The following is a 13375-nucleotide window of genomic DNA, read 5'->3' as shown; positions in this document are numbered from 1 at the left end:
CAACTGTTTGAGTTTATACCTGGCAATTCATTTTATGACTAAATTCAAATATTGGTAACCTAAAACAGTCTGGCAACCCACTAATTATTCGAAAACAACAAGTGTCAAATTTTTAAAATCGTCTGCTGCAAGTGTAAAAATAATTATTTTTGTTTATCACTAAAAGTTCTACACGGAAAAGCTTTGATCTTCTCTTTCTCTTTACACTTGACATTAAAAAAGTCATTATCTACATTATTTTCTCCCCGGCTTTTCTGATCCAATCAAATTGTTTATAATTTATTTTCCTTCTAAATGGATTTGATACGTTGATAAAAGTTATAAATTTTGTTCTTAAAACAGCTGTTAAAGCCCATTATCTTATGCTAAATCAGTCGTCGTGTACTTCTGTTTGTATCAAAAGCATTTACCGGTATACCGGCAGTATGTTTTTTCAGATTATACTTTTTGCGGTGTTAGCTCAAACTTTTGCTGATGAATCTTGTTATTCTTATGGAGGCGGGCACGTTTATCCCCATGAAACAACAAGATCAACTGTTGGACAAAATTATGCTACAAGCAAAGCACAAAGTATTTTTTTTTTACGTTCTATAATTTTAATGTCTGCTTGCTATGACAATTGTTACACTAACTTTTTTTCTATTTTTACAAGCTTTAATCTTATTGCATACTGTACCTTCATTTGAAATGATATTCCCTTTAATTTTTACTCTCTCTACACTGTATATTTTAAATTGCATGAAACTTGTTTGATTTTTAAATACATTTTTATGAAATTAAATCTTTAAGAAGGTGCATCTGGTAGCAATAGAAAGTTATGCCAGTCTTAAGGTTTATAATTTAAAGTTTATTTTTTATTGTAATTTTCAAAGCTTTGTAGATGCTTCTATTGTTATAAGAAAATTAATGTCAAATGTGCTAAATTGAATTTAAAATTTGTAGTGTATATCTTTAAATCTGCAGCCATTTAGTCCAATGCAGCTAATTTTTTCAACAAGCTTTTCTTTTCATTATAGTTTTAAAAGGTATTTATTAAAACTGTTGTTAGTTGAAAATTAATTTTAAACTTATTTTATACTAAATGTTTTGCAGTTTCCAAACCTGCACCTAATTGGGAAAGTACAGCTGTTGTTAATGGAGAATTTAAAGAATTAAAGTTGCAAGATTTTAAAGGAAAATACTTAGTGTTTTTCTTTTATCCTCTTGATTTGTGAGTATATTTTAAATAGTATAATTTTTGATTTTAAAATTATTACATTTTATATGTTATTTAATTCAGAACTTTAGATCAATATTTTTTTTTATTAATCACTTCCAAATATTGTTACTTCAAATTATTCTCAAAGTGAGTGAGTTGAATGCAGTCAACACTTTCTTAACAGTGCAGTCACATCAGGCTACATTTCTGTTTATGATATGCAAGGTACTCGTGACCATGATGTGGAAAGATAATTTTTTTTTCCTTTGTCAAACTTAATAAACTGCACCATTTGTTCAATGTGCTTATATTATACAAATGTTTACTTTTAGCAGACCACTAATCAATTTTTACTAAATAATTATAATTCAACCCTAAAAAATTTGGTTATTTTTTAATTAAAGAATGTTAAAAGAAAATTGATTGGTTTTGCATATATGGATAATAAGTTTTCAGTTAATTGTGATTATAATTTTTTTTTAACATTATTTTATAAATTTGATCAATTTTTGCTTTTAGGGAATTCTAGTTGCTTTATCTGTTAGTTGTGAATATTATTTAGCTATTTGAAACTGTAACCTATTTTTTATGTAATTATTTCATTTAAAACATTTTCACTGTTTGATGAACAAAAGCATCTTTGTATAATTCATTTATAAGAGCTTGCTTTTCTAACCATTACTTAAGTATCGATTTACTTAATTACTTAAAATTGTTCTTGAGGCTAGCAGAGACACAAGTCAATAAATCTAAATTTAATTTAATTATCTCTGATATTTCACAATTGTAAATAGACTTGAATTAAAAAAAGAAACTTGGGCATTTTATTTGAACAATGTTTTATTTCTTTTCAGCACATTTGTATGCCCGACTGAAATTATTGCATTTAGTGATCGTATCAAAGAATTTCATGCAATAAATACTGAGGTGGTTGCTTGTTCAGTAGATTCACAGTTCACTCATCTGGCATGGTAAGGCACTGAATTGGTAACATTTCTGTTTTTATATTTCTCATTATCTAAGCCTTGTTATAAATACAGTTTATTGTATCACAAGGATTCAGTTTTAAAAAAAATTGTTGTGATAAAAATTGGGTTAATTGTTTTTATCTTTGCAGAATTGCGTATAAGATGTTAGATTAATTTTCAAATACTATTAATTAGGTATTGCTTATTTATTTTCTTTAAGATTTCTTTATTGAAGGCTTAATTGAGACCATGTGTAATTCTGGAGTTATTTTGTCACACAAATTTAGGCTCTACAAAAGTTTCCAACTGGAATATTTTACTCTAAAATTTAAAAGATAAATTTTAAAAAATAAGAATTTAGCTAATATTTTAATTTTGAGGAGCTTTTAGCAGGGTAAGAAATCCCATTGTACTATTTATTGAGGAACAGAATTTTTTAAATGTATATTTTTTTTTTTTTTTAGAATTTTATTTTCTTTTATTTGAATTGTAAATTTCTATGTAAAGAAATAGCATGCTGTTATTTATAATTGAAAAATTGGGGGTATTTCCGTATTGTGATCTGCCATGCCAACTACAATTATCCAAAATTGTTAGAAGAAAGCTTCTTTCTTTGACGAAATAAACAATAGAAATGTGGAAATTGAGCTGACTGAAATCGCTTGTGAGCAAAAGAGGTGTATGGTTGGTTTAACTTCAATTTTAGGTGCTTTCCAAAGATCATCCAATCTGTTTTTTTCCACTCAGTGCAGATTAATTTTTAAATTTGAACAATGATGTGTTGTTGTTCAGTGGTGCAAATTTAAACTCATTAGATGGGCTGAGGTCTGTATGCCTGCCAATAATTTTCTTTAAAAAATAAGTAAACAAAATTAACTGATTATTATCTTAAATAATTTCTTTATGAATTAATTTTTATATATTTCTAAGAAAAATTTTTCATTTGATGTTCACGTAACAAGTTTAAATTATGATTAGTTTTAAACATGTGCTTTTATAGTTCAAACTGTCTATAACAATAACTTCTCAATAACAATATTTTATCTAGGTCCTTAGGTCATTATAGACAAGTTTTACTGTATGGGACATTTTATGTTGGAAATGAAAATATTGAGATAATTTGTGTATGTTCATTCAAGTAATGAAAAAACTTATTTTTTTCAACTTGACATTTAAAATTTGCAAGGGCTATCAACAAATTGAGCTATAGACATGTTACTTGATTAAAAACTTCATTTAAAATTTACTAATTCATTTGAAATACATTAAATTTTATTTAAAATGCATCCATTCAAAATGTACTAATTGGAAACAGTTGGCATGTTTCTAGTGCTCAAAAACAGACACTCATTTTCAAGACTTGCCAGACATGCATGAGAAGAAACAAATGTGATTTGAAATATAAAACATTGCCAACAAAAAATAAAGATGAGAAAAACTAGAAAAAACCACAGTAGCCAAGAGAGGATAAAAGCAGAACAAGAAAAACCGCAGTGTCCAAGAGTAGCAAATCAGGGTAAAAAGCATTTCCATGCATTATGGAGAGGTGTTCTGTTTTTTATCTTTTGTTCTCTCTGGTCTACTGTGATTTTTCTAGTTTTGTTTCTCACTATTTTTTTTTTTTTTCATTTTTTGTTGGCAACTTTGTGTTTTATATTTCAAATCACTTTTGTTTCTTCTCATTCACATCTGACAAGTCTTCAAAATGGGCACCTGTTTTTGAAGGCTTGAAATATGTCTACTGTTATTTCAAGTTTGTATATTTTTTAAATGAGTGAAGTAACATATTATTGCTTCAGTTTTTTTGGGATTATTTATTTAATGTAGACATTATGTTTATAGATGATTGACATCTAACTTTAGTATAAGCATTTTGTTTTAATCTAGTCTGGCTTAATTGAATAGTTTTTTATTTTTTTTATTTCATCATATTTAATTACCTTAAAGTTTTTTTTCCCCTTTTCCTTGTACTTTTACTCCTTTTATTTAAATCATTTTAAAATTTCGAAACATTTGTTGTCAAAGTTGGTTTTATTTTAAACATATTTTTCTTTGATACATAAAATTTTTTTGTTAATTTCTTTTAGGATAAATACTCCGAGAAAAGTAGGTGGACTTGGACCTTTAAATATTCCTCTATTATCTGATCTCACTCACCAAATTTCAAAAGACTATGGAGTTTATTTAGAAGATTTGGGTCATACACTGAGGTATATCTAGAATCTTTTTTTTTTATATATAATCTAAAATTTTTTGAAAAATCATATTTTTTATATAATCTATGGATTAAAATATAAGATGTTGATAAAGAAAATTTATGTATATTTAGTTTGTTTTTTTATTATATTTTGGACAAAAATTACTTTCTGACAGTCTGCATCTAATTTGGACTGTACTTGCAACAAAAGCTTAATTTTCTCCATACTTTTATGACTGTAATCTGTTAGATCTATAAATTTTTTGATTTTAATATTGATTGATGTCTAATAAAACCTTTAAATAATATAACTTATTTCATATTCATTATTCCAGCTTTTTTTTTAAATGAATAAAATTAATTTCGTATTTTTTTACAAGATAATATATTTTATAAAGGAATGTTTCCAAGTTTTCCAAAACACTAATTTGCATTTAACTAGAATTAAAATTCACAACTTTCTTTAGTGAGATTCATTGCAATTTTTTGTTATGAAGTGAGAAAAAGTACATGGTTATTAAATTTTTTCTTATCAAGATATTATATTTTAAATCAGAATATTTCTTTTAATTGAATTTATGTGCTTTAAATTTTTCCAATGTGAGGGAATTTATAGTTATTTTTTCTTTTATAATGTTTAACAAGGTCAGAATATTTTATTACAGTGTCTACTAATTTATTATTATTGGTAAAAGAAAGAAATGCAAATAATAATTTAATAGTAATGCATTTATTGACTAAAACTTTTCTTTTATATTTTAAAAATTTCAAATGTGAGTAAAATTCTACAAAATTTTGATCAATCCGTGTTATTTACTCAGTATGTTACATTGGAAAAACTTGTTTTTTGTTGCTGGAAAGCCATTTGTTTAATGTTCAGAAAAATCTAGTGCTGATACTCAGATTTGTTTTTTAAGTCTTCTAAATAGTAGTTCCAAATAAAAAAAATTTATTTCTCATTTCTTTTCCATTCCGTTATAATTTTTTATTAAAACTGAAATGTGCTTTGAGTTTATTAAAATGTATCTTAATGTTTAATTAAATGTAATGTTAATTAAAATGTATTCTACCTAGCATAGTTTAACACTAGAGAAATCTTAATTTTATTCCAGCTAGATGAATTTATTTAGTAGTAAACTAAAAAGAGTTTTTATGTTCTGAATTATGTTCCATAAGCATTTAGTACAATTAAAATTAGTTAATCAAAATTAAACCTGAATTAAAATAGACCTTAATTTGAAAATTCAATCAAAAGTGTAACTCAATTTCTTAATTAAAGATTTGGGTACCTCAAATTCACTTCCTTTCTGATTTACATTAGGACGTTTGAAAAATTGAATTGATAGTTTAACTTTGCTTACTTTTGTTATGATTTAATGAATTAAATATTTAACCAAATATTTAATATAGATTAATTAACTATAGTAATAGGATTAAAATTAATGTTTTGAAATAAATAAAGTTAAAATAAAAATTACTCAAACAACAGTATAAAATGCTTCTACTAAATAAAATTTTCATTTCTAAAAATTTTTTCATTTAATATTGTTAACATATGTTATATTACTGCATTCAAAAATGTCTTACATTTAATCTCACTTGGTGGGGCACTTGTGGCTGAACCTTATCAGTCATGTCATTTATGTTTGGGTTGTAACTTATTTTTTTTATTAACACTCACAAGATTCACTTAAATCTGAAACAAGGCTGTTTTTACTATTGATAATAATATCTAGTTTATTATTAAAATACCAGCTCAAAATATAGTGCAAATTTCATGATAGTTTGAAATTTAGTTTGGGTTACTCTTTGCATGTACTTTCCAAGAAAAAGGATATGAACTTCCATTGTAAAGAGAGTACTATAAACAACCTTATATGACCCGGAAAATGTCTCAATGACACCAAAAATTGAACACGTTTCTGGATCTGCTTATAATTGCCTCAAGTATTAAAGATATTTAGTTTTTTTTTTCTTTTGAAATATTAATTTTAAAAGAAATTTAATGCATGCTTCTTGTGTGCCATTGAAATAACTATTTTTCCACTCAGTGGCATGCTTGCCATTGGTTCGCTAGCTCCGATTTAGGCCATTTCTTGAACACTAGTTGCATAAGTCTTTGATTAAATACATATAACCTAGATAATAAAAAAATTTTGTTCAGCTAATATTATTTTTCTTAAAATTGACACCATTATATTGTTTTATGTTACATGTTACATATTCATGACACATGTTACATATTCATATGTAACATTTCAATAAAACAATATAATAGTGTCAAAAAAACAATATAATGTATACAATGTTTCATATTTCAATTCATTTTCAATATTATACAATTCATTTTCATATTTCAATAAAACAATATAATGTATACAAAGTAATGTTTTGTAAATAGGGGATTGTTCATCATTGATGAGAAAGGTGTGCTGAGGCAGATTACCATGAATGATTTACCAGTTGGTAGATCTGTTGATGAGACTCTGAGACTTGTTCAAGCATTCCAATATACAGACAAGCATGGAGAGGTATGTCCAGCTGGATGGAAGCCCGGTGCAGATACAGTAAGTTTTATAAATCTCTTAAGGAATCATGGTCTGTTTTGCAAACAAAATCTCTTTCATGAGCTACTAGCAAATATAATTTTTACATTTGGTAGATTTTTCTGATAGTAGATTGAGATTCTCTTTGTGTGAAATTGAACATACGAACTCAGCCCCATTCAATAGACTGTTGCTTTTTTTTTTAATCATACAATTTTTCCATTTTTAATATTCTGTGCCACATTTAATTTTAAGAGTGTCACAACCAAAATTTAGGGAGGCACTGCTCTAGGCTGAGTAATTTAAATAAAAGTAAACAATAATAAATTTTAATCTAAAAAACTAGTATTCATATTTTCAATTGAATTTTTAAACTTATTTTATTTCATTAAATAATATTGTATTATTTGAAATTTATTTAATGGGACCCTTCGTTTAAAAAAGTTACATCCCTGTTTATTGTAATAATGTATTATGTATGTGTGGTTGATCTATTGTTAAAGCTCACATTATTAAATTAATCTACTGTAAAAATAGTACTCAACTAAGAGATAAATTCTGGAAGCAAAACATGTGTTTTTTGTAAAACAAACTTATTTTTGCTGTTGTAATTTAATATAACTTATATTTTAATCCTGAAATGAATAACATACTTTTACAGGAATGTTTAATTTATTTTATGATAGCACTTCAGGAATTTATCTTTGTTAGATACCTACAAATATCCTTGACCCTAAATAGCTCTAGTGACTTTTTTATTTTTGGTAACTTCCTTATTGTTCCTGTCACTTTGTCATCAACAGTTTTGTAATTGTTGAAATTTGCTAACTTTAGAACATGTTTATAACTTTTTTTTTTTACCTTTTGTTTGGTACAGAATAAATTAGTTTAATTAAATGCCAAATTCCACTTTCAAATGACCATTATCACTGTTCCAGTATATGTTAGGCTTATGCTAAAGATAAAAACATCACATTGTTCTTATTTTATGCATTAATGTTTTTAATCCGAGTTTATTAAAAAAGAAAATGTATTGAATTTTTTTTAATTTATATTTTTAAAAAATTTCAAATTACTATAGTATGAAATTAATTTTCTTGTTTATTTTTCAGATTATTCCTAATCCTTCTGATAAACTGAAATATTTCAGCAAGTTCGATTTATGAGCAAAAAGAACAATTCATTTGAGAAGTTGACTGAGTCATTTTTTTTATTTCTTTTTTATTTTGTGCATTTATATTTCACTTTTATGAAATGTTCATTTGCTCAAATAAATATTTTCAAAAAGTTAAAAATGTGTCATTTATAATTTGGAAGTGATAGCTTGTGAAACACAGTCACAGACATAACAGCAACCAGAAGAGTTGCCAACCTTTTAAATTACAGTAATATAGTGCTCTAAGGTAATATCTCTACTCATCTATAGCACTATATACGGTAATGCAGTGCTATAGAAAGAGTATTCTTGAATACTAAAAGCTCATTTCAATTTATTTTTAATTTTATTTCCTTTCAGTACCTATTGGTCTTACTAAATATATTACTTTGAATATTAATAAATTACATATATAGACATTTTATAATGTGAATTTGATATCTTTTTTTTAACTTTTGAGAGGTAAAAGAAATCCATTCACATATTGACGTTTTTACAGTGAATTGAATATTTATTTTAGTAAAATTTTTATTCCAACTTTGTATCTAGGAAATATTTCTTCTCTTTTGTAACTTTTATTTCTTTGCAGACTGTATGTATCCATTTAATAAATGGCGAAGTAAATCTTATTGAAATTTATGTAGCAATATGTTTTTAAAAAAAATGTATTGGAACAAAATATATTTAATGTACACATTGTTGTGACATTTAGTTTGAAATTGCAATAGCCCATACAAAAAAATCTCTTCACTTTACATAAACTTTTCTTGTCAGTGTTTGAAAAGCTCATGTATATAATATTGCACCAAGAAACTGTAGTTTTTGATTTCTAAAAACTGTTATGGGAAATATAGTAAAAGAAAAAAATTATAGACGAAGTTTTAAATCATAATTTGTCTATATTTTAATCTAGTTATCTTCTACAATGCTCTTATTTCATTTAAAATATGTTATATTAATAACCTCTGATGCTTGACATTTCATTATAGAAATCCTAGAATTTATGAGCAAAAAATACCATGGCAATAAGTTTTGTTGCTGGAGAGGAAAACTTTTTTTTTTTCGTCTTCAAAAATTTTCTTACAATCCTATAATGAGTCTGGTGTACTTGCCTGACGCCCTTTTTCCTACAACTCCTTTGCTTAAAAATAAATCACAAAAACCCTGACTAATAAATTGATCAGAATGATCATTTATTTTTTATTAAAACTACTGTTATAAATAATATAATTAAATTGTATAAACAATAGTGAACAATGACTAAAATAATAAAAAAATATTTATAAAAATTACAACAAAAACTTTCTTTATTGGGGCATCCATGCATATTCTTTCCTTAGTGTCCACACTGTCTGGCAAATGACCAGATTCATCTTTAGTATTCAAAGGTATTATTTTGTAATACGATTTAAAATTGATCAATATCTGTTAAAGGTAATAAAATAAGTAATTCTTTTTTAAATTTTAATTAAAATCTAAAGTAGTTCTAAGTAAAATAAATTTAAACTGACTTAAGAATTTTTCATTAAATTGAATAAGGTAGGGAATTTTATTTTTCGTTTAAATAATGGAGATGCTATGTTTATTATTCCCTATTGTAGATTTATTTGATTTTAACGTATGGAAATATATATCTAGTTACATTTGAATAAAAAAAAATTAGATGCTAGAATCTTAATTGCTATTAAATTTCACTTACATCCTCAAATTTATAGACAATTTTGTTTCATAAACTTTAGAATAGAAATAAATAATTTTGATTTATTTCTTTTTAAAAAAGGGGGGAGGGGCACATAGACTTTTAATTATTTGACAAATAAAACACAGTTATAAACCTTCAATTTGTAAGTTCTTTCTTTTAGGCTTTTATTATAAAATAAATGTATGCATAACAACTTAAGATGAAAGAATTTACATCTTTTTTTCAAATGCTTAGATTGATGCCTATCTATTAAAATTTTTATATCAAAAAAAAAAAAATTTAACAAATTATTTTTGAGCAATAAATTGTAAGTTGTGTCAAGTTTAACTGCTAATTTTAATGCATCACTTATCGAAAATGTAAATGCAAAGTTTTCAATTATTTTAGGTGACAGCACCCTTAACAGAGTTTAAGGGGCTATAGTCTAAGGGCATTAAACATTGTTACAAAACTTCAACTATGATAAGTAAATGTATGAGTTATATAACATAATTTCACTTTACATGACCCAAGTTAAAACGACACGTTAAAAAAATCGCTACATAGCTTTATCTACTATTATTCCATAGATTCCATGTTTTAATGCCAATTATGACATCCACACTAAGCATCCAGTATAGCTACCGAAAGTCATTTTATTCAGAGAAGCGAAGAATTAATTCAAACTATATTTATTTTTTTACGGTTACTGCACAATGTTAAACACCTTAAATCTCTTTGGATGTCGGGAGAGTGGCCACCAGATTCTTTACCTAGATTGTTGTGTGGTTAAAAAAATTATGTAGATTACTTAACATTAATAGTTGAAAGTAATTAATACACCGCCATATAGAAATCAGCATGAAGTCCAGTTCACAATCAGTGCAATTTTCTTTTCAATGCATACAATAAATTTATCAATCATAATTTTCTCATTTAAAAATCTAATTCACACTTTTTCTATGAAATATTAGTCCCTTTGGTTTATCTTCATATTATTCATTGAAAATGTCTGCCTTAAACCATAGTATTATTTTTAAGGCATTTTACACACAAAGAATTATTTTAAAGGGTCCTTTTAGGTATATGCTTTTTGAAAAACATTTTATAGAGTGGTAGACAATTAAAAATTAAAGCTTTTTGAATTTTTGGCAATTTTGCCAACATTTAAATAGCCTGAGAGAGCTGGAACAAAGTAGTGTTTCATATAAACTTAGTGTTCATTTACATGAAGTTGTGTCGAAAATAACTTTAAATCAAATTTACAAAACATAAACTTAGCCACCACTAGAAGAAATGTTCCCAAAAAATGTAGAAAGTTGGCAGTCCTGTATTAACATAATTACCTTCCTTGATTGTTTTATTAAAATTAATCCCAGTCTTTAACTATCAGTAGGGTTCAATATTTAGAAATGACAGAATTTAACTCAGTTCAAAATGAAAAGTTGAAGAATTGCAGAATTTATGGCATTGTTACAAAACTTATGTTATAAAAATACACATTGCAGTAACCGCATAAATTTATTTGAAATTTTTATTTAAAAAAGAAATCTTAACATCACTTGCCCATCAATCTGTTAACCAGATATAAGATTTTAATGAAATTTGCATTTAGTCTAAAAGAATTATAATAACTAGTACTATGATTAATCTTTTTAAAATTCTCACAGATAAGCCACAACAAAACTCTAGTTCAACTTTATTTATACAATTCAATGCATTATACTTTTATTTATAGTACATATTTTCACAATGCTAAACTAAAACTAACAAATACATAAAATACAATTTAAATGGCAGGTACAATTTTCAATTAAAGTCATTATGGATGTTATAACAGTTAAATCTATTTTCTCATTAAAAAAATTTAAAATTTTTATTTTTCTTTGCTTATTCCATATGCACCACACAGAATTTATATCACAATACAGTTATTGGTGCTTTACATTAAAAAAAAACTCAATATTTTAAAATCAAAATTCACTATACCTGCATCCAAAAATAATAACAAACTATAGGTTACAATGAACATAAAACAAGTTTATAAAATTATAATGTACAGTGCACAAAAAAATAAACGAACCTCCCTGAATAACTTTTGATCTAATGATCAGATATTCACTTTCTAATGGATCTTCACTTTCTTAATGGTTCGAGGGGGTGACCTCAAATATGCTAACTAACTAGAACAGACAATATTTTAAGCTATGAAATCAGACACAAAAACCTATTTTCTCTGAATAAACATACCTCTCATTCGAGGGAATTGGATTTCTGACCCCCCACCCCCCAAAAAATATAGGGAGCAGTTGCACTCTGGAAAATATGGTAATAATATTTTGGTCATGAGAGTGCTCCTAAGTTTGGACCCCTTTATGTTAATTTTACTTTTTGAGTATTTCACCATATCTCGAGGAATTTAAAAGCGAATTGAAAACTTTTTACACACAAATGCAATCATAAAATTTATTTATCCTAAGATAATTCTATGCAAAAAATAACTTAATAAATCTTTATTTCATTTAAAATTAGCCAAAAAATTTTGCATTGTAAGGTATACAATGTGTTATATTATTTTAAGGAATAAAATTTTATATAGCAAAATACAAAGTATGTATTTTTCTAATTAGATCTCTCATTACCAATTCGACTGATTTAACTTAAATTTTGTAAAATTATATTCTTTAAAAGGAAATATAGCGAAATACGCAAAAAAAAGTAAAATTAACAATAAAAGGTCCAAAATTTGGATGGCTCTCCTGACCACCTATTGGCACCATATTTACCAGATAGCGGTCACCCCCTATATTTTGGGGGTCAGAAATCTGAACCTGTTGAAAAAAAAAAGGTATATTTAATTAGAGAAAGCACGTTTTTGTGTCCAATTTCATAACATAAAATATCATTGCCACTAATTAGCATATTTGAGGTCACCCCCTGGAACCATTAAGAATGAGTTCTAGAACATAAAGGTTCGATAATTAGATTAAAAGTTATCCAATGCAGTCTGTTTTTTATTTTGAGCACTGTATATTACAACTTATAGCAAATACAAACAGAAATTATAGGATAATTAGTAAGACTTGCAAAAAGTAATAAGATGCATAATAAGTGCTGCTTATCAAATACTGACATGTATAAGCTAAGGATTTTTGAAATAATTGCCTTAAGATGCTGCTGATAGTAGGAAGTTCTTTTTTTCATAGAAAATACTCAACAAATAGAAGTAAAATCAATCAAGTGAAACACACATTTTTTTAAATCTTTCCAAAAGATCATTTAAAAAATCAATGCATATATTACTTATTTACATGTAAAGCATATTATAAAATAGTGTTACCATGTATTTCTCCGAATTTCACGCACACAACAAAAAATAATAAAATGAAAAAAAATATTTGCTTGCTAAAAAATTGTCCTAAACTTTATCGAAGTACTTTTTTTCTTCTTCTTCATTTAACATCTCTCACTTCAAAATTCTAATATCTTGAAGGTAAAAAAACAATAGCTTTGTAATTACGAACAAATGAAGAAAAAGTTTAAAATGTTGTTTAATGTGTGTACAAAAATTCACATAAAAAATATGGCATGATCTAAGAAGACAATAATAAAGAACTTTAATGTGTAAA

General features: G+C 25.9%; 1 protein-coding gene across 1 annotated transcript; it reads left to right on the top strand.

Moving 5' to 3' along the window:
* The first annotated feature begins 131 nt into the window (after positions 1-131).
* LOC107456835 (Peroxiredoxin 4) lies at positions 132-8204 on the top strand. Its single transcript, XM_016074800.4, has 6 exons — positions 132-570; positions 1093-1210; positions 2053-2169; positions 4254-4376; positions 6765-6930; positions 8022-8204. Exons 1-6 carry the CDS (start codon positions 363-365, stop codon positions 8073-8075), a joined length of 786 nt encoding a protein of 261 aa, XP_015930286.2. The 5' UTR covers positions 132-362; the 3' UTR covers positions 8076-8204.
* The last annotated feature ends 5171 nt before the right edge of the window (positions 8205-13375 follow it).

Source organism: Parasteatoda tepidariorum, chromosome 4 (assembly GCF_043381705.1).
Source record: "Parasteatoda tepidariorum isolate YZ-2023 chromosome 4, CAS_Ptep_4.0, whole genome shotgun sequence".
Taxonomy (NCBI): Eukaryota; Metazoa; Arthropoda; class Arachnida; order Araneae; family Theridiidae; genus Parasteatoda; species Parasteatoda tepidariorum.
The sequence above is the reverse complement of the archived record's forward strand: the minus strand, read 5'-3'. Positions and strand labels throughout refer to the sequence as shown.